Genomic DNA, 26,331 nt, shown 5'->3' with positions numbered 1-26,331 from the left:
TATCTGCAGCCACAGGAAACTTCTTAAAATAAAAAATGAGCATGTGAGCCCTCCTGCTGAAAACCATCTTTTGGTTCCTAATCCTCACTCTTCAGAGATGTTTACAATGTCTGCCAACACGGCACCTACCAAATCTCCACCCTCCAGCTAATGGCACACCATGCCACACATAACAGGCTACATTCATGGCACTGAATCTCCAATGCCTTGTCATGTTTCTGGGCTTTTGCCTCTACTTTTCTTTGTGTCTTGGATAGTCTTCCCTGCCTTTACCCTAAGATTTCAGCATACTCTTCCTTTCCCCTCCCTATCATTGACAGAGCTATGTGTTCCTACTGTGTGCTTTTAAACCATCCTATATTTCTGCCATCACAAATCCATCACCTTTCATTGTGAATCCTCACACTTAGCACATTACCTGGCCTCAGTAACTATCTGTTAAATGAATGAAATTTTGGTGCTATACTGAAAATCTGTGTATTGCTGGGGAGCAGAATAATGAGACATCTAAAAATATTTCATAATTGTAAAGTTAAACATACCTGCAAATTTTAGATAAGAGAGGACTGAGACCAAATGAGATGTCTGCCCCTAAACACATTAAGGGTTTTCAACTGGAAGAAGTATTATGCTTTTTCTGAGATCTTTTAAAAGAACTGACCAAGACTAACAGGAGAAAGCTTCAGGAAAGATATTTTAACTAGGTATATGGCATGCCTTTCTAACAATTAGAGTTCTCCATTCAGAGCTGTGAAGCTTCAAAACCAGACAAAATCCTAACCCCTGGAAATAGTCAAGTGGAATCTGACAACTAATCAGTTGAAATTCCTGGATAACGTAATCCAGCATAGAGTTGAGATCAAAACTGGGTTATGTGTTCCTACTCAAGCTTTTATCAATTTTACTATACACCTGATTTGTTTATGAAACAATCTATTTCTAAGTTAATGAAAGGGGATGGTTTTAGTGGGAGCTGGGGAGGCTATTAAGCATTATTTTAATAAAGTAATTAAATTTGTACAAAGTCCAAATGGTAGTGTCCATTTTACACACACACACACTACACACACACACACACGCACACATTCCACAAAAATCATAGAGACTGACTATTGAGTTGATTAGCTTAGAGATGTTGCAAGACTGATTTATGTCCAGTTTTGGTAGAATGTAGGAAATTCAGAAATATAAACTGCTACCTAACTGTACTCTACTTAGTGATATTTTTTCAGCTCTGAGCTGCAAGAAAACATATTTCTTGTTTGTCCATGTCCAAAAATGAATGAAACAAAATGGAATCTGAGTATCTTTAAAAATGCAAATATTTAGTAAAATAGGTACTGGTGAAGGCATTCTAAGTAGAAAAAAAAAAATATATCAAAAATTTAAGGTAGAAATGGTTAGAAGACAATTAGCCAGTCTGGTCAGAGATGCAGGACCAGGCCTAAGAGTAAAGTAAAGTAGGTTTACAGGTTTTGTATTTCTTCAGGCTAAGAAATCTAAGCATTATAGTTGCAGGAGCAAAAGGTGAGCAAAGGTGGTGAAATACAAGACTACTGTCTGGAAAAGATGAGGCAAGATTATACAGAGCAGACCTCAAATGTAAGCACAAATTGCAGATATCTTTATCACAGTAGTTTAGAAATTGACAATTTATGTGACTCCTTTATAATTCAGTGGGCCCATTTCCCCTACATGTTGATAGTTTCACAGAATGTTGTTAACCTCCATTGTTGAAGGAAACTCCCTGATGTTTGCTTGACTATGGGAAAGAACACGGGTCAGTTCTCTCCCAATTAATAATTGATATCAGTTTTGGGGGGTTTCAGGTTTTGTTTTTGAGTTTTTATGGCATCACTCTTGGTGGTATGATTCTACTAGTTACGGAAGACGAAGGTGAGAATGACTATGTACAGATACTAAGGGGTGATTTTATAAACACAAACTTCAAATGTATCTTTCTGCTCTCAAATGTTTGATGGCATTTCAAGAGGGTTTAAAGTATTTATATCTGGAGATTTTAAAGCATGTAAATCAGTCTAGATCATGAAGCATATTAATAAATAATGTCATGAAAAGCCTCTAATATTTTGTTTTTCAGTTCTTTGAAATATCATTTTAGTGCATTAGTCTTAGCCATTTTTTTTATTTATCAGACATTTAACCAAGATTATTAATAAAGAGCCGGGATTCAAATATTCTACTTTGAGCCCAAGGAATCTTGCTCATTATTACATAATAATTTTTATTAATAAATTTCTGTGGAATTTCTGTGGAAACAAAATCTGAGCCCAAGCCAAGCCATCACATCCCCTGTGACTTGCACGTACATACACCCAGATGGCCTGAAGTAACTGAAGAATCACAAAAGAAGTGAAAAGGCTCTGCCCCGCCTTAACTGATGACATTCTACCACAAAAGAAGTGAAAATGGCCGGTCCTTGCCTTAAGCAATGACATTACCTTGTGAAATTCCTTTTCCTGGCTCATCCTGGCTCAAAAATCTTCCCCACTGAGCACCTTGTGACCCCCACTCCTGCCCGCCAGAGAACAACCCCCCTTTGACTGTAATTTTCCTTTACCTACCCAAATCCTATAAAACGGCCCCACCCTTATCTCCCTTCGCTGACTCTCTTTTTGGACTTAGCCCGCCTGCACCCAGGTGATTAAAAAGCTTTATCGCTCACACAAAGCCTGTTTGGTGGTCTCTTCACATGGACGTGCATGACACTAGGGGGTGATCTTATAAACACAAATTTCAAATATATCTTTCTGCTCTCAAATGTTTGACGGCATTTCAAGAGGATATTAAAGTATTTAAATTTGGAGATTTTAAAGCATGTAAATCTGTCTAGATCATGAAGCATATTAATAAACAATGTCATGAAAAGCCTCTAATATTTTGTTTTTCAGTTCTTTGAAATATCATTTTAGTGCATTAGTCTTAGCCATTTTTTCATTTATCAGACATTTAACCAAGATTATTAATAAAGAGCTGTGATTCAAATATTCTACTTTAAGCCCAAGGAATCTTGCTCATTATTACATAATTGTTTTTATTAATAAAAATATAAATCTCATAATTTCTGTGGAAATAAAGTTTTGTTTTTTGTTGTTATTATTTGGTATTATTTTGTTTCCGTTTATATATATTTCTTAGAGTAAAAAATTTGGAGCAGGTAATAATTTTTTATTCCTTCTCAATTTATTTTATGTCAGTTTCAAGTTTATATCATATTTTAAAAAGTTATTTTCTCATAAGGAATATCATACTGAAGTTTTTCAGATTTTTTAATGGAGTGAAAGGTAGACCTTCAGTCCTAAAAACAATGAGACAATTCCAAACTCTAGCTGCTACACAGAACAATTTTAATACTGAAAAGAAAAAAAAAATACCTTGATGGAAAGAGGGTTGTGGTATGTCAGGAAAAAATGCTAAGAAGAATATCAACATTCTAAGATGGAAATGAGGAAAGGGAGCTGGTGCCTGCTATAAGTTCATTGTTATGCAATATAACAGCAATATGTCCACAATGATACACATGTTAATAAGCACCCAGATAACAGAAATACGTAGAATATAATCTTACCTGACTCAGTCAGAAAATAACATAGCGGCTGAAATGTTGTAATGTGAAGCTATATATATATGACTGCAAATGATTCAGTAGGGTAAAAGTAAGTTGTTTCTATAGATTCCTCGTGTATAAAGTGAGGGAAAGGAAGGATATAGTACAAAGTCCACTCTAAAATGATTTCTCGTAAAATCATTAAGTTCTGGTTACATAGAAATCTTACCAGAAAACACATCAAATGGATTTTGGGGTGAAGTTGTATAATTTTAAATGCATCTGATATGTAATGAACTGTGTGATTTTCAGTACTGACTGTAGGGTTGCTAACTATTCCCTGATAGCTTATGGCTAACAAAGGAAATAGTTTAAGGATAGTTACTGGATAAAATGTTTATTTTACAACTCAAATGAAGTGAAAATAAAACCTAGCCCCTATTTATCTGGGCACATACCAAGTTAACAAAGAAGGAAAGTATATGTCCATCCAGTAGGACAAAGATGGTTACTAGTTGATGGCATTGAATTGAACTCTTGAACACCTATATTCTTATAAGAAAGCAGCCAAATTGATTGCGTATTCAATTTTTCCAGTATTACTATTTCATTGACACTTTAAAATCAGATGTGAATAATTTAAAGAGAGTAAAAGAATAAAATTGCTCATTAAACAAAACATGCTCAGTCTTTCAATTGTCCTCTGAAACTCAAGAAGTCCCAAAATCATTATTATGCAAAATTGTCTATGCATCTGCAGTCACTAATTACCTGTGATGCCTACCTCAAAGCAAGTCTATACTAAGACAGTGAAACAACCAGCTCAAGTCTTCTGCTAAAATTCATTCTTGTTTAGATGATTCCAAAACTTTGTTCAGCCTGTGTTTTGTGCTTCAAAGTCCTCTTTAAATTATGCCCATAAATATTTTATGTAGGAGCTCATAATAATCCAATGGGTTATGCATCTGCAAGTGTAAGTACCTGTGAACTGGGAGGACAAGAATAAACCTTGTGGAACACTCAGGTTAGTTTTAATGACCTCTATTTTCCTTCCACAGTGAGGGTTGCTCCATCCTCAGAGCCTTATTTGCAGCCATCCTATCCAGAGAGGAATTATAAGGCCTCATATACATGGATCTTTCTTCTTTCCATCCACATTAAATTTTATTAATTCCAAGATCTATTCCTTCAGGACATTATCAGGTGACAGAAAGGCATTGGGCAATCAACTGGAGCAAATGTATTAATGGATCCAATCATTGAAACCGAGGGCTAACCTGATTAAGCCCACCAAGCTTAACCTGCCTTGTTTGCTTTTAATGGCTTACTTCTAGTTGGTCTTAAAACCTAGATAGCTAAAAGTCACATAACCAAATAGTACATAACTAAACTTTCATTAGCTTCCTTATAGATAATATCTCTGATGTGTATGTCTCTATGGTAACTATTGCTAAAAGTTGTTTTTCAGGAGCAAGGGGGAAAATTCCTGTCCAGTTCAAATTAGTCAAGATTACCGATCCTCCAACTTGGCCTACCTGGTTGCCCAAAACGTGACCTTTTGATGTCAGGAGGCTGACAACACCACCTTCAGATCATGCTAATGCCACTGTTTTTGGAACATCCATCCTATGAAGAGCCATGTAGATTGATTACACTTGAACAGAATTCTGATTATCTCACCTTTCCTACCCACCAATCACCTTTCCCCACACTTTAGACCAACCCTGTTTCTATCCCATAAATACTACCAAGCCCTGATTTCAGGGAGACGAGTTTGAGATTTGTTCTCCCATTTACTCTCCCAACAGCCTTGTGAATAAAATCTTTTCTCTTTTGCAAAGGCCACCATCACAATGATTGGCTTACAGCTAGCTGGCATCATGGTGTCATGATGTATTACGCTTACTGGTGCAAAACATTCTAGCTGGAGTAGTCCATAAAGGTTTCATGAAGGAAGGGGGATTTTATGCACAAAGGTTTCATGAAGGAAGGAACATAAATGTTTCATGAAGGAAGGGGGATTGTATGTGCACAAATCGGTCATGTTTTGAGTTAACTAGAATCCAGATGTCCCTCAGCCTTGCAATTAATGATGGTTTAAATAAAGACAATGATTTTTTTTAATAAATGGATATATATATGTAAGAAAACACAGAGATGAATAAATAACAGGGTTCAACTTGAAGGAGGGAATAATGGATGATATTTATTATTTTTTTCTATTTGGTTATCTGATTTTTTTTTTATTTCAGCTTGTAGAATAAATATCTAGTATTAACAATGCTAAAAACAGTCTTCTTAACTAATCAATACAAAAGAAAAGAAAAAGTATAGAACTACCACTTCAAAACCAACTCACTTTGGAATAAAGATGAAATGCATATTGGGATATATTATATCAAACAGAATCTCACATGGCCAAGCCACAAAGAGGAGCTTGTTTATACTTTATTCCATGAAAAAAACAAATAAAATAGAAAGAGCGTTGTGTTACTTATTTACAGAAATAAAGATGTTATTAATGTAGTAGGAAGTATATTGACCTTGGTTACACAACCTATGTGTACATTACAGACCTACTTACTGAAATAGCTCTTTTGACCTTGAACAGTTCACCCATCACCCTCTCTCTGTAAAATGGAGTTTAAAATATTCATTTGATAGAGTTTGTAAGGACATATATTACAGAACAAACGGATTTGCAAACTATAAATCTACCAAAAGTAAGATACATTTCTATAACCCCCTTTAAGTTTGCTTTTGGTATGTTTTTCTTTTTAAATTATTTGACTTGTAGCTTAGAGGCATTTTTTTTTCTCTTTTCTGTCCTAAACATGTTTCAAAATATATTTTGAATATGTTGCTTATTCTGTAACTGTCTAAATGAAAAGTACAGCTGGTGTTTTTCTTGATTCCAATGATGGCTGTGTACTATAGATCTAGAATGTGTGAAAATATTTGCAGACATCTCCAGACCCTTAAGTAAAAAATTGTCCTTTATTGGCTAAGTGAAGCAGGAACTCTGGGCTATTCACCAAGTAAAATGACCTGTGGTGGAAATTGAGATAGCCCATTTTAGCCCAATCATTCATGCTGTTTTGCTTCACTGAAATGTGATGGTGAGTGGGTCTCTGGCATTCTTTCTTGAAAACCTTTTAACCATTGGAGGCAGGTGACAAGTGCTTAACATTCATGAAGAAAGAGTGGATATTCTTAAAAGTGTTTTGGGAAGCAAATCCAGCTTAAGCCTGTTCCTAGTTGATCGAAAATCTTTACACATTTTGAAAAATTATTTTCAATAGGAAGTTCTCTATGGCAAATAAACAAGATTCTTGTGTTCTGCTTTATGAGCCCTCCACAAAAATAAAGGAGGAAGTTAAGTGGTAACATTAACCATAATCTAACAATCATCTTCCTTTCTTCTGTTTGTTTCCTTTTAATCAAGTCTCAGCTTTAGTGCAGTTGTCAACAATTTGTGTAATAAGATTCTATAGACTGCGGAGGAAATGGCTGACTTATTCAAAAGAAGGAATGAGAATGATGTGTAGATTATGATGAAATAGATGAGCGAGTCATGAGAAGACTCCAGGTGCCTTATCTTAACTAATTAAAAGCTAGGGCAGGTAAATTACAGGATACAAATTAGAGCTTATGACAAATCAATTATGAAAGTAAAGCTGCCATAGTCGATCACATATCATATAATTATGTCTGTCAAAAGCCTCTCACACAAACCAGAACGGGCAAAGACCGAGCCTAGCATCAATAGTGTTGCCAACATGCATGATCTCACTTGATTCCAGCAACACAACCAATGCCAGTGTTACCAGGATCCTTGCTTCCTGGAGGAGGAAACTAAGACTCAGACATTTATTCATGCCATAAGTGAAACCCATGTTCACTGACTCTAAGGTTAGGGTTCTTAGTCCTACACAAAACGGCCTCCCAGTGTTAAAGCGAAAGAAAACTAGTTTGAAAGTTACTGTGTGAGTTCAGAATAAAGCACTACGTGTCATAGACGCAGCAGAAACAATAAAAACACATAGGACAGGTTCAACCTGTAGAATAGAGTTAACAGAAAAGACACTGATATATTTAAGGCATGAAGAAGAGAGAGAGAAGCCAGAGATGCTCCTAACGTTGTTTGGTTTAGTGATTAGAAGAATGGGGATAAAACTAACTGAAATGCTGAAGTCAATAGTTGAAAAATTGTCTTCAAATATGGATGATGCCTTTTAGTTAGACATTGACTTTCAGGTGGTAGCTGGAAGAGCTCAATTTCTACATCTAATTATAATACTTTTGTCCATAAATCATGAAAATGCACATATTAAACCTACTCAAATGAGAATATAATCTTAAAGTATTAATAATATTCAATACAAGAAACTTATTCTTTAAAATACTCTTTTTTGGTTTTTAAAAAATAATTTAATAAATCTCATTACTTGAATCCATGCCAATAATTTCAATGCTTTTTATTCAAGGTTGGATTTTAAAATAATACAATTTGCTTTTAATCTATTGGTTTTTAAATTCAAGATGTTAGAAACATAAAAAATTATTATTAGCTTATTCCATTTAAAACCTGAATTTTCAAAGCTTTTCAAGACACTTTGGCAGGTTTAGGCCTCTTTTGTAAGTCAGATTACTTAGTGGATATGGATTTATTACTTGGTTAAGTAGTCCACGTGGTGTCTTTTTTTACATACAGTTGGTTATCTACCTCTGTGTGCATCATGTGTATGCGTGTTCATGCATGTAAATATTTGTGTATATGTCTTCTAATACTCTGTTATTTATCATCAGACAGGGGAAAAATCATGAAATGATTTTGCATCATTGAGGTAAAGTATTCTAAAAATTGGATTCCAAAATAACTTCTCATTCTTCTATGTTGTGCATCCAGTTCTATTTTCACAAGCAAGTCAATATGTATTTATATGTAAGGAGTGTAATTCTGAAAATTGTTTTCCGTGATGATGGAAAATTGCCAGAGAATGAAAAAAATATGAAAGATTATAAATTCCCTAGCTTTTTAGATTGCACAGTCCTTTTTTTCCTCAGCATTATTTCCAGGGTCAAATTTTAATTGTGTTCTAATCAGAGTGTCAATATATATCTTTCATGATGTGGATTTTGGCAACTTATTTCAAAAATGGCTTTGTTAAACACTAATTTTTACTATATCAAATTACTCTAAATGACATAAAGTCATTGAGCTAAATTCAAAGATAGTATTCCACCCAAGCCCAGAAAAGACTCACAGATAACACGTGTAATATTTTCCAACATGTGCTGGGAACCCCTGGAGTATTAGGGAAGATCTGAAGGGGCCCTAATGAGCATGGAGAGGGCAGAGACAGCACACAGACTGGGAGGGAGACGGTGAATTCTGAGCCTCCTGATTGTCACAGCTGGGACATTTGTTTTAGGACATGCCTTTCCCTCCACCTCTGGCTTTCACAGGTCCTTCCTGATCCCCAGATAGGCAATTTTTCTAAGGTGTCAAGGACAATGTGTTATATCTTCAGAGTACTTGCGTTTTAGAAGTTACAGCGACAACTGCAAAAGGTAAGATTTCAGGTAGTATGGAAACTAATTTAGGGAGATACTTTCCAGTATCTCTACAATCTTACCACTTAGGTGTTCCAACCTGTTATGATGCTTTCTCAATGTCCTTTGCAGTTTTACCTGTTTAATTTGAAAGCCTTGGATGGAGCTTGTATTATCCAAGTAGACTACAGTCCCCATCACAGCCTACTGTCCTTCTCAGGGCCCAGGCTCTCATCCATGTCACCTGCCCAGGTCCCGGGGCATTTCTGCTTAAGCCCCTGGTAAATTCTGTCTGGAATTGTGTCTGGAATTGTGGAAACTGTGTCAGATAACTACTTAGTGGAAGTGATGCCTAGAAAATGATGAGAGAAAAGACAGAAAAATCCCAAGGCTCAAGGGCTTGCTCTTAAACAATTCCAAAAAAAAAAAAAAAAGAAGTTTAGAAATAACATTTTTCTATCAAGCACACAGCTTAGCTAGATTTATTATTAGAGGTCCACTAATTTATGATCTTGTGGAATATGACTATCAACTAGAAGCAATTAGAAAGAACTGTTAGTAATTTTTTCTATCAAATTTGAAACTGAACAACTGTTAAGTTACTCAGAACAACTGACAATCATGTCATCTGTGTTTACTACTATGCAGACACAAAAATGGGCATCTATTTATTCAATGGACTCAGACTAGCGTTCTTTGAAATGGATGTATTCTATATTTAGTGAAAATAGTGGTGTGGGAAAACACATGCATTTTGGTGACACATCAGCCCAACTACCTCATGTGATTTCTTGGGCCTTAGGAGGATGAGCTATTTTTCTGAGGAAACTCAGGCAGTAAACAGCCATCTAAGATTTATATCCAGACATGAGTGATTCCAAAGCCTCTACTCTTAAGTATTACACGTCTGCCTCCCCAAAATAATCATTGTCATTTATCAGGCATCTAGTCTGTGTATTGTACAACATTTTAATCTAATCTTGAAAAACCCTGTGATAGACACTTCTTTACTGAATGAAATATATTTTGTATTTTTGGCATATACTATTGGTTTTACTATAAAAATACATGTGTCAGATTGTAAATATGTCTTATTCTCCATGTGGGTAGGTTGATAATTTACCTGTTTTATCCCTAGAAGAGTAACATTGTGCTTTAATCAGAGCTGGTGCCAAAAACGTTTGAAGGATTGACTTTGAATAGTTCACAGGCATTTAACATCTACTCTACTAGTAAGTTGGAATAAATAGTAAAATTTTAGTTCTGACCTCAATCCTTAATAGCTTAAAGCCCAAAGATCAAAATAAGTCATGCAAATGCTTTATAGACCAGGAAGCATAATAAATAAGTGCCTCTATGCCTTTGCCAGAATTAGCTTTACTATGGTTTCAGCAACCGGGATTTCTGTTATTACAATTGTATCATGGTACATCCAGACACAATATTCTCTGTTACCTAGACCACATGTTCCCAGAGGATTTAGAATAAGGACTCAATAAATCCAATTGAATGTATAAACCAATAAACAGCTTTAAGAGTAGAAGCTAAGAGAAGAATATTAGACTAACATAACCAGACAATGGGTCAAATTATTCAGGGAAATCTTTTGCAATTTAAGTGAGTCTTGTGCTGAAATTTATTTAAATTGAGAAGTTTGTGAAAAAGACAGACTGATATATGCAAGTGAGTCAATCTAGACTAAGTCTTAAGAGTCAGCATAAGAGAACTGCTTCAATAAATAAAGGTTAGACAGAACATAGAACAGAGATGATGTATGAAAAGAAGTGAATAAAAATGGAGTGGAGTCAAAATTGAGCAACAAGAGTATTTGATAGATATCTCTAAAAGATTTTTATACTCAATCCTCAAAATTTTTTTTCTTTCTACATACTGTTGGAATATGAATTTTATTTTCGGTCAAACACAAATTTGCCACAAATATGTCAATTATTTGCAATAATGTTTTCATAACCTTATGAAAAACCTAAGCATCAGTAGCATGATTATTTTAAAAAAACCTTAGGAACTCATATTTTACAAAAATTATATTGGCAAACAGGGCATGCTCAGTTAAACCAACACTACAATATAGGATACATAATACTTCCACAATTGTATATTCCTCTCCTGATGAATTTGGGGGTATTATAGATCTTTTTTTTTTTCTTACCCACTACTACTGTTTTTTGGGAAAACTATTTGCCAATCACTAACACCATATGGATTAGAAAAACGCTGGGCCATTTTTGAATGAGAAATGCAGGTCCCTTTCCTTTTTGTTTTTCATTTAATTTAAAGATTGAACTAGCTACTTTGAACACTTACAATGTAGCAAGCCTTGTCACTATCAAGAGGAACCTCATCTTTGGCTCACAATTATTCCAACTGATTGGGCTATTTGGCTGCACATACTGAAGAGTTAAGGGAAAATAAGTCAATTAATTGTACAGTACATGAATCGCTGAAAGCCACATGTGTAACTTTTTAAAACATAATTCAGCATTCAATAACTCATAAAAATAAATGCTGAGGGAAATAGGCTTTTTTGACAATTTCTTAAAAATTAATACTAGCTAACACTTCAATGATCTTCAAACACTTCAAACACTTCAAACAATGATCTTCAAACACCATTTTTTTGTATTATGTTGTCATTAATACAGACAAGGCAAAATAAATGCTGAGCAATCAGCAATGATTGTGGATTCAAATGAATTACAACCACATTCAAATGAGACCATTTAAAATGCAACATAACTATGTGGACAATGGGCCAGTATAGCATTTATTTGAATACATTTAATTGGAGGTCCCTGGGGGTGGCTGGTACCTCAAGATCTGGGCCTGACAATGTCTTACTCATCTTTAAGAGTCCCCAGAAACTTCTCAGTATGATCCCTGGAGCCCAATTTTCTCTTGACAACACAATCATTCATTTTACAAAATAGAGGGACTCCATGAAAAGAGATTTTGTGCATGTGATGCCTTAATACTGAAATAAATTTCTACTTTCATTCTGTTGACCCTGAAAAACTTCCTGTTATTTTTGGATTAAAAAATCATCACCAGAAAGTTCTGGAGTCCCCTTGTGTTTTGAACAATTCAACCTTAGTCCAGCATTATTTTCTAGCTATCATCCAATGTCTCAGGAATCCAATCTAGAGGCTTGAAAATCTCAGTATTTTTTAACTTAGTTTCAGAATCCTGAAATGCATTTAGAAAGTAATATGCTACATACAGTATAAACTGTGGCTTCTTTTTCAGTTTGTAGAGCTGAATAGCCAAAGTAATTGGACATCTCAGTTCTCTCTAATGACCAGGCCTGCTATCAAATTTGAAAGGAGATAGTATGATATTTAGTATCATATATCTCTTATGTCTCCTATTAACTAACTTTTGGGAACCTGAGGCATGTGAGAACAACCTTTGTTTTTATTCTTGATTTCAAAGGATATTTGACGCTAAACGGGTCAAAGATAAAGTCGATTTCCCTAAAATTTGGCTGTGATAGGAAGTTCAATACATATACTCAAAAAACTATTTTACCTTATGTTTCAGATTCCACTTTTTAGACATACAACAAGCTTTTAAATGACGTCAAAACTCCTGGATACTTACCCAAATCTGCACTTAGCTTCAGGCCTCATATAGCTCACTCATGTTTAATAGGTATCAGGCCCATTAAATATAATTGTAACCATATTGTCTCTGCTTAATGCTAAATGGAAAACAACAGATGCCACAAACTTTAATATTCAGAAGACTTGGTCTAGGCTGGCTTTTTACTGGAAGACTGTGTCCAGCTCTGGGCTTCAAGGGCAGAGCAATAGGGAGAATTCGGATAGAGTTTATTAAAGCCCTAAGGGAGATTGGGAATAAAGGAAAATAATCACTCATTCATATTTTTTAAAAGGTGAGAAAATGACTTTTTATTGCAGAGAACAAGTGAAGAGTTATTTTAGAATAAAGTGGGGAATTTATGTTTAAGTTTCATACAAGAAACTATTTTCTAACATCTGAAATTATCAGAGCTAGAGTTGAAAACCCCGGGTAATCATGGATTCTTCTCTGAGGTATATAAAATGGAGCGAATCTCAGGGACTTGGGTTGGTTTATATACGTCTGTCATGAAGATGTGTGGTTAAAGTAGGTATTTTCTGAAATTATTGTCTAACTCCAGATTTCAAACGCTAGTAGCCAAATATATGGTCTATAGATGTGATGGAGTAAATTACAGAAAGTGTCTTTGCCATTTATTTCCCTACAGAGAGAATTTACATATAAGCAGGTCTCTAGATAAAAAAAAAGGTATAGGAACCAAACCAGTTCACTGCAGATTATACAAAAGTAAAAGCAAACAGCACACAGTATAAGAATAGATAACAATGCTCTCCTGTATAACTTCAGAGAGCTTATCATAAAGAGGCCCTTAATTAGAAGAGGAACTGAAATAGAGAGAGGCAATTTGCTACAAAGGTCACTTACATTGGTAGCCGCAGAAAACATTTGAAAAAGACGAAATATAAGGATCTTTGGCGATTCCTTACATCCTCTATCTCAGTTTTTCAGTATCTTTTTGCTGCCACCTGACTGTTGAGAGTTATTCCTGGAAGCAAATACATTGTTTCTGCTTTTTCTACCCTAAAGAAACACCTTTGCTATTAAACTTTCCCAGACCTCATGCCGTCAATTTAAAAATTTTAGTTTCATTTCCCACTATTTTGAGTTAAACTGATTTACTAACCCATGTCAGAGGGTGATATATCCTTAACAGGTTAAGTATCTGTTTACATAGTGCTTCTACTGCTGAGAGTTCTAGGTTATTTGTTAGAAAGGGACTGATGGGACATTATGCTGCTCCTAGAATACAGTTAATCATGTGCCTGTCTCATCTATGTGTTTAGATCAGCATAGATGAACTAGCAAACAAAAATCTGAATATACATGCTGAAATATCTTTCTATTTTTCCTCTACAAAATATAAACAGAATATATATATAATCATTCTTTCAAATAATCCTATAATTTACTCTTCCTGCAAACACTTCAAAAGATTTTTTTAAAAGCAAGCTATGTCTAATTCATTTAACAGTGATTGCAGTACACTGATCTTGTCATATGAATTGGAATGGTTTATTAATTATGTTTCTATAATAAATAATTTAATTTTCTTTGCTTTATTAATTGACAATAAAGAAAGATTTGCAGGGTTTTGAATTTTAAACAGCATTAATGACAGGTGAGTCCAAGAACAGCCAATTATTCCCTGGCCAATTTCAGTGAATTGAAGAGATTTGTTTAGTTTTACCAGGATTTAAAGCTACACCCAGTTTTTGTTTTTCAAAGAACATACTGCTTTTGGGGGACAGGAGAAACAGTTGCTTAAAAATGGTCATTTAACACTTATGAGGGTTTTTGTTGTTACTTGTTTTGTTGTTTGATAGAGAGTGTTCAGATAACGTTTGGAAAAGAAACTGTTGGATAGTCCAGAAATATTTAGAACAGATGAGATTATGAAGATTCTGTTTTTCTTGTTATATCTTCATTCTTAAATATCACATGCAAATATTACATTCCCAAACACATCAGTTAATGACACCTAATCTGTGTTGCACTTTGCAATTTTTAAGGCATGTTCATGTTAACTCTTTTGATCATTACAACAACCTTGTGAGGTTGAAAGAAAGAACATTATGATCACTATTTTATAGATGAGAAAATAAAGCTTGGAGGCCGGGCACGGTGGCTCACGCCTGTAATCCCAGCAGTTTGGGAGGCCGAGGCTTGCTGATCATGAGGTCAGGAGATCGAGACCATCCTGGCTAACACGGTGAAACCCCATCTCTACTAAAAAAAATACAAAAAAATTCTCCGGGTGTGGTGGTGGGCAACTGTAGTCCCAGCTACTCGGGAGGCTGAGGCAGGAGAATGGTGTGAATCCAGGAGACGGAGCTTGCAGTGAGCCCAGATCGTGCCACTGCACTCCAGCCTGGGTGACAGAGTGAGACTCCGTTGCAAAAAAAAAAAAAAAGAAAGCTTGGAGATATCCCTTTCCCAAGATCACATCACATGGCTGGTTAAGACCAGTATCCAAGTTTGATTTGGTTTAGTGTTCTTTTTTTGCTGTTTGTTTCTTTGTTGTTGTTGTTTTATCTTTAGAGTTATTTCCCCAGTAAGCTTGGTGCTAGATCATTTTTATTTGGAAAACTATAAGCTTTCAAGGGTTTTGCTACAAAAATCCATCACTAGTCCAAAATCTCTAGTTGCCATGCACACTTATCCAAGTCCTATACACAGCCAAAAGCTTATTAATTCTTTGTAGACTATTCTAGTTTCCATAAAGGGGGAAGAAGATGCAGACAGGTGATTTACTAGAATACAGTAGTTCTCTGTGAGATGCTATTTGCATCTAATTTGTCTCCAATGGTGCTTAAAAAACAGAGAAGGATGAGGTCAATTACAGAAAAGGGACAATGCCATCTAGTAATTGGGAGATCTGACAAGAAAAAGGTTTCTAGAGAAAAACTGAATCTCATTCCTAGGGATATTTAAGTACAATCCCTAATCTACTAAGATAAGTGGTACAGACAATGGATTTATTTTGTTTGGTTTTCCTTGTTTACAGGGCCTGAATGACTAGTCACATTATAAAGCCTTCACTATGTAGTGCAAACTGATATTTTCAAAGCCAGTGCCAGTGGAAATGTATGGGCTTCAGTATCAGAATTACCTGCATTTGTCTCTGGAATCCATCACTTGTAGTGGAATAGCCACAGAAATCACTTCACCTCTCTGATAAACACTTTCCTCATCCAAATGGCACATATTTGGCACTCAAGAAAATGTAGGTGCTATTTTGGGAGTTCAAATGAGAGGATGAAGGTCACTTACATGACTTCACTATGTTCAAACAGCAACAATGCCTGTAGACCTCTGAAAACTGCTTTCCGAGAGATAGAACACCTAGAAATTAAGTTGTGCAGTACACCTCATGGCAGGCATGGGGAGGAAAGTTTCAGGACATTGCAGAAGCGTCTGCTACTGTGAGCAAGGCAGTGATGGAAAATTGCTATAAAATTACCCCCGCAAATTGAGAAGACTTCATTATCTTCATACTTGTATTTATTTTTAAACTATGATTACATATCATTTGCACCTCTTATCTAACCAAATATAAGTAAGTTAACATTTATTGAGATAATATATTTGAAAATAATTTTAAATGCAATGGCACTCTAAAGTTATAGGATCAAGTTATAATTGTTTGTTTTCAACAGAAATAAATTAGCTTACTTATTTTCCATCACCTGAAAATGTTCTTGGATTTGGGCTCAAGGATGAACAGTCTGTTAGTTGACTTTCTTTTTATACGTTTCTCTAATTAGAAAAGAGTCTGAAAAAGTCAAGGACTATTTCACCCTGGTATTCTTAGATCACTCACTACAGTCTATTATTAGACATATTATGTTTCCACTGTTTAAACTCCTTTTGTCCACCCATTATTGTTTATACCTGCAGAAAATCCAACACCAACTTCTGCCTGGTTACAAATTAATGCCATCACCATTCCTATCCAACTTGTATATCCAGAAGCAGCACTTCAATGGGAGACTAAAAATCACCCCGCTCAATAAGTAAATAATGTTTGTGGATTACAGATCATAGTCTTTTATCAGGAATAATAATGCAGTTTTCATTTTTACAGGAAATGGAAAATAAAACCTCAACAAATGGATTTAGCCATTCAGAATGGCTCTCAAATAGGCAGTGCTGAAAATTGATCTGGTTACTTGTCAATTGCATTATTCAGAGATGACATCAGCAGCAAAGCTGAAGCCAACTCTGGGTCATTGCCCACCCCATGTTAATCTTTTCCATATAAAAACCTTACTCTGTAAAGAGATAAGCATCTCTAGGGCTGTAATTTAAGCTTTGAAACCAAATTGAACAGCTTTCCTCCAGCCTCATTAATAAGCTGTGATCCAGGTTCCATACAAACACCTGAATATATGACAGCCAGTGCTAACAAAACATTTCATAGCATATCATCACTCGTGACATTCTAGAGGAAATACAGGCTGTTGCTTGAGATGATTCCTGTAATATTTATTTCTGATTCTGTTTATGATCCATTTCATAGATTAGTTTTCTAGAGCATTGCTAACTGAAATCCTAAATTGAAACTTTTCAGTAATGACATGTACTTTGATGTTCTTCAAACAATTCCATTCTGTTCCATCAGTGTGAAACACATCATGCTTCTTTACCTGGGGGGTTATGCTCATTGAGAATCACAAGTGATGCTGGTGTAGGTCTTCTTTTCCTGATCTGTGAATGACAAAAGGTGAGCTAATATCAGTGAGTATTAGACACTGCTCCAGGTTACTCTGCAGCTTGCAAAGATGTCTCATCCTCATCTTTTCCCCATATGCAAAAGCAAACTTCTGGAGGACACATGGAAGGTGCTCACTAATTTTATTTTGAAATAATGGAAAGTCACAGAATTGAACTGACTGATAGAAGTATCACCCACCCTCTTTGACCAAAAAGCTACATTTCCACAGAAAAAAAAATAATTATATACAATTGAATGATACAACAGAAAATTAATTTACAGTGAAGGTACAGGGTTGACCTGATAATGTTAGTGGCTCACTTATAGCCTCATAACATTGGTGATGCTTTCAAGATTCGGTACCCTTATTTTTAAACAGGATAGGGAAGAGCTTGGAAACCTATTTCTAGGAGGTACCAGAGTTAAATTAGCAGCATAAGCTTTAAATTTCAATTGATTTTGTTAACTTTTTATTTTCTAGTATAATATTTAGAACATATAAACAAATGAAGAATAAATATGGATCTTATGAGCATATGTAACTTATTACAAACTCTAAAGTTTATTTTTCATTTTAAGAGTTACAGGAGCATAGTATTATCAGAATCCCTCGAATATAATATCCTTTATTTGTTTATTATATTCATTTATGGGTAAATTCCCAAAGTAAATGTCAGTAGGATAGAGAATAAAATTTATCAATGACATCCTGTCCAAGATAGAAGCAACATCCCATTTAGCATAGATAGACACATGTTCAAGGTTACATTTATCTGGCCTGAGTCTAGGTGCATCTACCTCAGATTGTCAAAACATCCTGAAACACTATGAGTCACGGATTAAATAATTATTTTTAAGACTTTATTTCAAATACTTGGAACAGGATTCACAAATCATTTAGGTTTTAAGAAGTTAATGGATTAGGTTGATGTCCTCATAAATTTCTTTGCTTTTGCCTCCACACAGTTGCAGTTCTACGAGATGCCATTGCATCAAGAGTCGAGGTAAATCTGTATATGAAAGGTGATACAGATGTAAACCAATATTAGACACGGACAAAGAATCTAGGAAATGTTAAAATACTGTTTGTAATGTCTGAACAAAACAATTTTAAAATTGTACAAAAAGCTACAAATCCTCGCTGTAATATATTATATAAACTTACCATCATGGTTTTGGGTCCACAGTAAAAAACATATGAAAATAAAGTATTCGACCTATAGTCTGAAACTATCTCAGGATTTAATTTTATTGCTAAATCAATCATTTTATTTTATAAAAATTAAAATAAAATGTTGCTCATTTTGATAATTTTTTTAAAAGTTGTTCTAAATGTTGAAACTGTTATTTTAATGAGCAAAAATGAACAGATTCATGAATCCAACCTGAATTGCTTACAGAGCCATTTTCCCCTCAGAGGTGCTCATTTTGTATCATATGAAGTGCTACAATTTAGACAATAGTTCTCCCAATGCAATTTAAATGCAAGTATATATAAAAACCAACTTATTTCTTGTTTACATATCTTGAAAGTCACAGCAAAATCAAGCGGTAGAGAACATTTCAATTAATAACAAGAATGCATGTTCATATTACCTTATGTACAGGAATTGTACCCCATGCAATTTCACTTACCTGCTCTGCTGCTTCAGGTGCAATCTGACTCTGGAATAAAGGCACAGCAAATTGTATCTTTTTGGGACTGTTGGGCTCCATGATAATGAAGATAATTAGTCAGAGATGTGAAGAGCTCAGAAAGACTAACCCTAAGTGGTGTCCGGATGTGTTTCCTCAGACACACTCCACTAAGCCACACAGAGTGCTTCGTAATAAATAGCTGTAATTCCAGAGCAAGCAAGTGAAGATGCCGAGGTTTGAGTAACCCCCTTCTTCAATATCCACGGTGATGCCTGGCTTGCCTGTTCCCCCACCAATCCCTTGGATCCTCTCAGCACAATACAGAAAGGAACAACACGCTAATTGTGTGCCTCTTCACTAATACACATGCCAAGCATTCACTCAGCAGCTAATTGAAAATGCAATGCTAGCCTTGAAGGACCCACTGCCCTGGGATTTGAAAGAATGGCTCTATCCACTGTACATTACTAACCGGCTGCTCAAAAGTGCAATGTAAGCTCCCTCTGAGTATTGCAGGGATGGGCCATTCATTATTGATGAACATCAAGCAGGAAGTTTTTAGAGTTGGGGGCAGGGTTTGGGTATAGAATCATTTCTCTCAGCAACTCATAAGTCAGACACCTTTGCTATTTCACACTCAGCTACGAAACAGTTGAATGGCCGTGGAGGGTAAGCCACAACCAATAATATTAGCTATATTTATGCTATCACATCTGATTAGTTTAGACTCATCCTAGGAGGCAGAGCATCTGTGGTGTAGTGAGGGCAGCATTACTACAGGGCTGAGCGGATCTTCCTTGGAGTTCCATCTTCATAATTAACAAGCTCTATGGCCTGCAGAAAATTACTGGCTATGTCTAGGCCTCCACAATTCCATCAGAAAAATGAGGGGGTGGGACTCAATGACCTTTAAAGTCCCATTCTGTTTCAACATTTTAAAATAGTAGTTCACAGTTTTCATTAGAGTGGAAAGTATTGTACTGCTAAATTTAGCAAACAGCTTGGAAGTCACTGCCCCTTCAATGACCTCTATTTTAGTTCCTGGTGGAGCCCAGTTACATTCTCTGACTTGGAAGAATACAGAAATGACTAGAAAACATTAGTAGAAACCTAATAGTAGTCAACATTGTGACTTGTTGTCAATAGTAGAGATGTACGCAAAGATAAGGATTAGAAAAAAGCATGTAGTGGGTAATGTTCAGAGGGTAGATACTGGCTAGTGGTCAGGAAACGGTGGGACATTAGCCTGATTGCCACATTAGTGAATGTCAAAGGGGAGGTAGTAACATAGCCAGATGGCCTTCATGCATACGAATACTTTTGTGAAGGAAGCATGAAAATAAAACTGTTTTAATGGAAAAGATAACTTGAGATCTCTGCTTTCTTGAGAGGCATTATGTGATGAAAACTAGGTTTTTAAATATGTTTTTGGATTTACTTAATATATTTAGACATCGACTATGATTCCAGGTATTTACAATTAAAGTTTTTATTTTTTTAATTCTGATTCTGTACCAGGAATCCATCTTAATGATTTAAATAGGCAACATTCTCTTGAAGGAATATAGAAAGGAATATGCATTATTGAAGTAGTTTTCTATATTCACTAGGGGATAAAGCAAAGATGTGGATGTGAAAGCACTTTTAGTAGAGAACAGTGCTGACTAGCAAGAAATCTTGTGATGAGTTCATCCGTGTAGTGTCGAAGGGAAATTTATAAATTACATTTTACGTAACAGTTTACAAAAGTCTCCAGAAATAAAATCTAAACTAATATCATTAATGAAGTTATTTCTTTGAATGTATCTTCAAATTATATAAAAGGAAAACAAGACAAGACAGTATTTTTAGTGAGGAGTTAATCCAAAACTTCACATAATGTAGTAATGAAGAACATGCACTTGGCAACCTTGAGTTCAAGCTCTAGCTCTGCTACTTACCACGTTTATCAATTTGGGCAGTAAGAGAACTTTCTTCTTGTGAGGTTTATATTACTCAGTTCCTAAAAACAGCTCATTACAAGACCAGCACGGAATCACTCAATAAAAGATAGCTATTACTTTTCTTTCAGCCAGATTTTTCAAAAGGCTTCAGGATACACATTTTCAACCAGAATCACTAAGAATATCTACCTACTTGGAATAATTTGATTCCATTTAGAATAATAGGTGATAAAGTGAAATTTCATATATATGTTTGGTATAAATACCAATAAAATGATTCTCATTAACTAATTGCCCTATTTTGAATAATTTGATCAGAGACCATATTGTAAATGGGCTATCTAGACCCTTTAAGCTTCTTGTTTTTTATGAGGCCAACTCCTGTGTATCCATTAAGAGTCAGTTGAGTATCATTGCTTCTAGGAAGCCTTTGTAGATTTACTGTTTTCCACATTGGGTTTAAACTCACCTCTCTGTATTCTCAAAGAACCAAGCATAACTCTATTTACCATAATAACTATCTACCTGTCTTTTGACTGTTTAGCATTTTGCAACTTAATTTACTCCCGCAGCAAATATTTGTTGAGTAGATACCATAGTCTACTCCGCACCAGGCCTTTTGCTATGGCACTAGAGGAGAGATTGTGTTAAAAGGTATTTGAAGTCCTTTTAAAGCTAAATTATTACTCCAATAAATACATAAAGTGCAACTGAAATGTAAAATAATCTAAAAAATGTTACTATAGAGTTTGCATGGGGGTATAATTTTCCTATTAGGTGCACTTCTTTTATCCCTATCAGAGAGAACAGTAATAACCCTTATATGATACCATGTACCAGGAATTATTCTAAGTGCTTTATCTGCATTAATTTATTCCAACAACACTTTGAGGTAGATATTATTGCTAGCCTCAATTTAAAATTAGGTAATTGGGAGTCAGAGGGTCTAAGTAATTTGTCCAGTGTCATCCAGCATGTGTGTGTGTATATATATGTGTGTGTGTGTGTGTGTCTGTGTGTGTGTATACATATATAGAGAGAGCAAAGCCTGGTTTCAAACCCGGGCAATTTTGCATGGGGCTTGGACTTTTAATCACAACAGCATCATGATGGCCACTATAATATAAGGCCTGTAGAGAAGTCAGTGGAAGTCAACAGAATCTCCACAGTGGTTAGAGGTTCTGACCACATCAGTTTCATGGTAAAAGATCTTAAGATGACATGGCATATGAAGGAAAGAGAAGCAAGTAGCATGACTAGGATACTATTAATCAAGATACTCAATCATTGCAAATTAGACATCAATATAGAATGGAGAGACTAGAGTTGGATGTTGTACCACCAAACTGACTGAAAAAGGAATCCTCTCTCTTGCTCTTTAAAAGTAATGGATTCAATCATTAAAGATTAAAAGGACCTCTAGAACAAGCAATAACTATAGTCTCCCTTCAATGTAAGTCATACTGTGAGTAAAGATGGTTAAACATTAGGCAAATAGGCCATTAGACCTTCCTAATTTTCACTATAATATCTATCTTGCCCTACTTTGCATGATTTCTCAAGACCCCTGTAAAGGCCGCAGTTCACCTTACCACTGTCTTTCCGTGGCCTCCCCTACCTCCCTGGAAGCCATCCTGCCTCCTCCCTCCCTTTTTTAACCCAAATTATATTCATCCTCTAATTCCACCTCCTTAGAAAGAGACCTTCATATTCTTCACACAAGAAGAATCACTCAGTTTGTTTCCTCTCCTTATATTTAGTTATATATAGTTTTATATTATTCTATAATAATTTCCTATGTGTTTCTTTTGCCTCTTCTCCTAGACTGCAAATCCCATCCTATCTTAAACATAAACATAACAAGCAAGATGCCGGTCATCTAGTAGTTACTAAATAAGTCCAATTAGGCTTTATCTAATATTATCAAGAAACATAAGGTGTTCCAATAAACTGAATTCTCCCAAAGACTACGGCTCACCATTTCAAGCCCTACACCTTGCTATTAGTATTTCTTGCTATAGTGACTGCCTTCAAATACCATGTATTCATGGTTCTTATGACTGTTTTTAGAGTTGTTTTTCTTTACCTGATAACTGCCAATACTTATTTTTCAATTATTACCTGACATTAACAAGTGCTTTCTTTGAGGGAAGAGAAGGAAAGTAAGGGGAAGAGAGGAGAGAGGTGGAGAGGGAAAAGCAAATTCTTAAACTTTTAAATGTATTTTCTATTCAAGGCTTTGTTTTAAATGTCTTGAATTCATGAATCTTGAAAGATATGCAGATACACGAGACATGACTTTGTTTAACAGTTAGTTGGCTAACTAAATGCCATCAAAAATAAAAGGAAATATTTATTAAGCATGACTACATTAAATGCTGGAAGTACAATAATGAACAAAAGCAGAAAAAATACAATACCATCTAGATACGAGTCTATTGAAAAGATTTCTAGCCCTAATGCAATGATTTTCTGTCTCATCTGTTTAACACCTAAATGCTAGCAGTCACATTTCAGATGCACTCCCTTGCATGTCCTCTTTCGATTCTAGCTGTAGCTTTCTTTATTTCCTCCATCAAAGAAAACAGATGCAAGGGAGAGTGACAATATTATTGGGCTTTCATAGAATTATCTCAATGATATTCAATGTAACCTATTGGATAATAGGTTAGTAATTTATTATTAATATTAGTATTAAATTATTAGTGAACCATTGATACCTAAGACAAAGAGGCCTGTCTATAAAATGTGGTTGAACCCCAGTAATGTAAGTGAAATGGACCACTCTATTCAAGTACTCATTTAAATTAAATTTTCCCCACAGAAATTATTAGCATATTTTAACTCTTTCAGAATGTCTTATAAGTTCAACCATGCAATTTTAAATATTATACTTTTTCAGATCAACAGCTACAAGAAGCCTTACCAGACTAAGCTCACTATATTGCAATCTCTATTAAAATGTGAATTCCCACAGCACTTAAGTACAAAAATACTTCCAATCTCTATCATGCTTAAAGGCAAACATCACTGATTCATTCATTCCACATTTATTTAGTGCCTACTGTGTTCTTTAAAACTTTTTCTTAATTGTTTTGTGATTGCATGTTCTCATCTTCACTAACTCTAACAATTTTGACTTACTCTAGAATCCTCATATCAATCAGTGGAGTGTGTATGAGTGCTGAATTGAACTGAAGAATTATTCATGTGTTACATAAATTCTCAGTGCTTTTTCTCCTCTAACCATGCAGACACTATTTTTTTAATGTATAATTTTCCTGAGTAGTCACTCAATTATGTTTAATCTTTATTTTTGTTGAGGCAGTTTCACTAAAGAAAGTCATAAACCCATGAAGAGTTTGTAGCAAGTCCATATTAGCCATGATGCTGTAGCAGTGAGTTGACATCAGAGAGAGGGAACTACAGAGATTCGTAGAGCTGAAGCATGGTAGGTCTTTACTGATGCCACCCTTGGGGAAACAGCTCAATGGACAGCCCAGGAATAGGAGTGCCATGGGGACACAGTCAAACACAGCCCAATGTGGACAAGGAGTCTTAGAAATTTTAGACCATGCAGACTTTTAAAAAGACTTTAGCTCAGGTCCAGTAAAGGCACAGGAATAACATGAGGAAGACTTGGAATTCGCTCTCACCCCTTGTCTATCTATCTCCCTTTTCATTTGTTTTGGTAACTTTCACTTTTATGGATTTCCATAGCTTAATGTTAGCCTCTCCCTGCTTTTTGTTTTGGATAGATGACTATTAAATGAAATTGGACTTGTAATTACTGAGTCTACCTAGAAATATATTCATTTCTAAAATGTTTTCATAAATATTATTTATTCAACAAATATTTATTGAGTATCTGATTCTATGACAGACACAGTGATATAGACACAAATACAATAAGATCCCAATCTCTAAAGAACATACAGTTGAGAAAAGAAGGCAGAATCCTATCAAAATAAGCACCATAGAGCTGGTGATGCCATGATCAAAAGGAGTTATAGGAAGTGGAAAGGGTACCTGGGTAGGAGGGTGATGTCTGACTGTGAGCCACAGACATTCTTTTATTTGCCTACAGGTGTTGTTGTTGTTGCTGTTTTTAATTGCTACCACATTTAAAAACACACAAAAATACGATATTCAGTTTCTCAATAAAATAGAAAGTCTTGCAAAGCTGGGCCTTCACATCCACAAGGTCACAGAGCTGCACTCAACTGAGCCTGACCTGTGAGTCATTGTTGCCCCGGTGCCAGCCATGTGAGTTAAGAAGCTTCCAAATCATTCTAATCCTTAGCTATTCAAGTCATCTCCAGCTGTTTGAGTCTTCTGATCTGATGTTCCAAACATCATGGTGCAAAAAACAAAACAAAACAAAAAAAACACTTTGGCATTGCTCCATCTGCCTACTCTCCAAATGTTCTGTCATGAGGCACTTTCAGAACCCAGGAGGTATGCAGTGAAAAGCCCAAGTCACATGCAAAGGTGATATGGTTTGGCTGTATCCCCACCAAATCTCACCCTGAATTGTGATAATCCCCATGTGTTAAGGGCAGGGCCAGGTGGAGATAATTGAATCATGGGGGTGGTTCCCCCATACTGTTCTTGTGGTAGTGAATAAGTCTCATAAGATCTGATGGTTTTAGAACTGGGAGTTCCCCTGCACAAGCCCCATTGCCTGCCACCATGTAAGACATCCCTTTGTTCTTCCTTTGTCTTCCACCGTGATCGTGAGACCTCCCCAGCCATGTGGAAATGTGAGTCCATTCAATCTCTTTCCTTTATAAACCACCCAGTTTCAGGTATGTCTTTATTAGCAGCATGAGAACAGACTAATACAAGAGGTCACATGCTGATTCCTGTCAATAGCCCCAGTGGAGCCCAGACTTTGAGTCATCACGGCTACCCCATGACACATGTGAGTGAAGAAGCCTCCGGGTAATTCCAGTCCCCAGCCATGTGAATCAGCTCCAGTTGTGAGAGTTCCAACTGAGGCCCTCAACATAGTGGAGCAGAGACAAGTCATCTTCACTTTGCCTTATCTGGATTCTTGACCTACAGAAACTATAGACATGAAAAATGGTTGCCGGCCTCCCAAAGTGCTGGGATTACAGGCATGAGCCACCACACTTTTTAAAGTGTCCTGTTAGGCACTTTTAAAATCGTTAGTATTATTCTAACAGTTTTCTATTTTATAACACAGAAGAGTGGTCTGTCTTGAAGGTATACACATAATATATGAGTCATTGTCAAATAAGCCCTGAAAGACATGGGGATAGATAAAT

At 35.6% G+C, this 26,331-nt stretch overlaps 1 protein-coding gene across 1 annotated transcript in view; it reads right to left on the bottom strand.

Annotated features, from left to right (window-relative positions):
* Positions 1 to 19,581, bottom strand: part of PPP1R1C (protein phosphatase 1 regulatory inhibitor subunit 1C) — a 136,646-nt gene extending 117,065 nt beyond the window's left edge. Inside the window, exons 1-2 of the mRNA XM_007965542.3 lie at positions 19,095 to 19,581; positions 17,392 to 17,452 (exon numbers count right to left, since the gene is read on the bottom strand). Coding sequence (XP_007963733.1) covers positions 17,392 to 17,452; positions 19,095 to 19,175 — 142 coding nt within the window. The 5' untranslated portion in view covers positions 19,176 to 19,581. The remainder of the gene's footprint in view (positions 1 to 17,391; positions 17,453 to 19,094) is intronic.
* Between the last annotated feature and the right edge of the window lie 6,750 nt (positions 19,582 to 26,331).

Source organism: Chlorocebus sabaeus, chromosome 10 (assembly GCF_047675955.1).
Source record: "Chlorocebus sabaeus isolate Y175 chromosome 10, mChlSab1.0.hap1, whole genome shotgun sequence".
NCBI lineage: Eukaryota > Metazoa > Chordata > Mammalia > Primates > Cercopithecidae > Chlorocebus > Chlorocebus sabaeus.
Note: the sequence above shows the minus strand (reverse complement) of the source record. Positions and strands in the feature narration are given on the sequence as shown.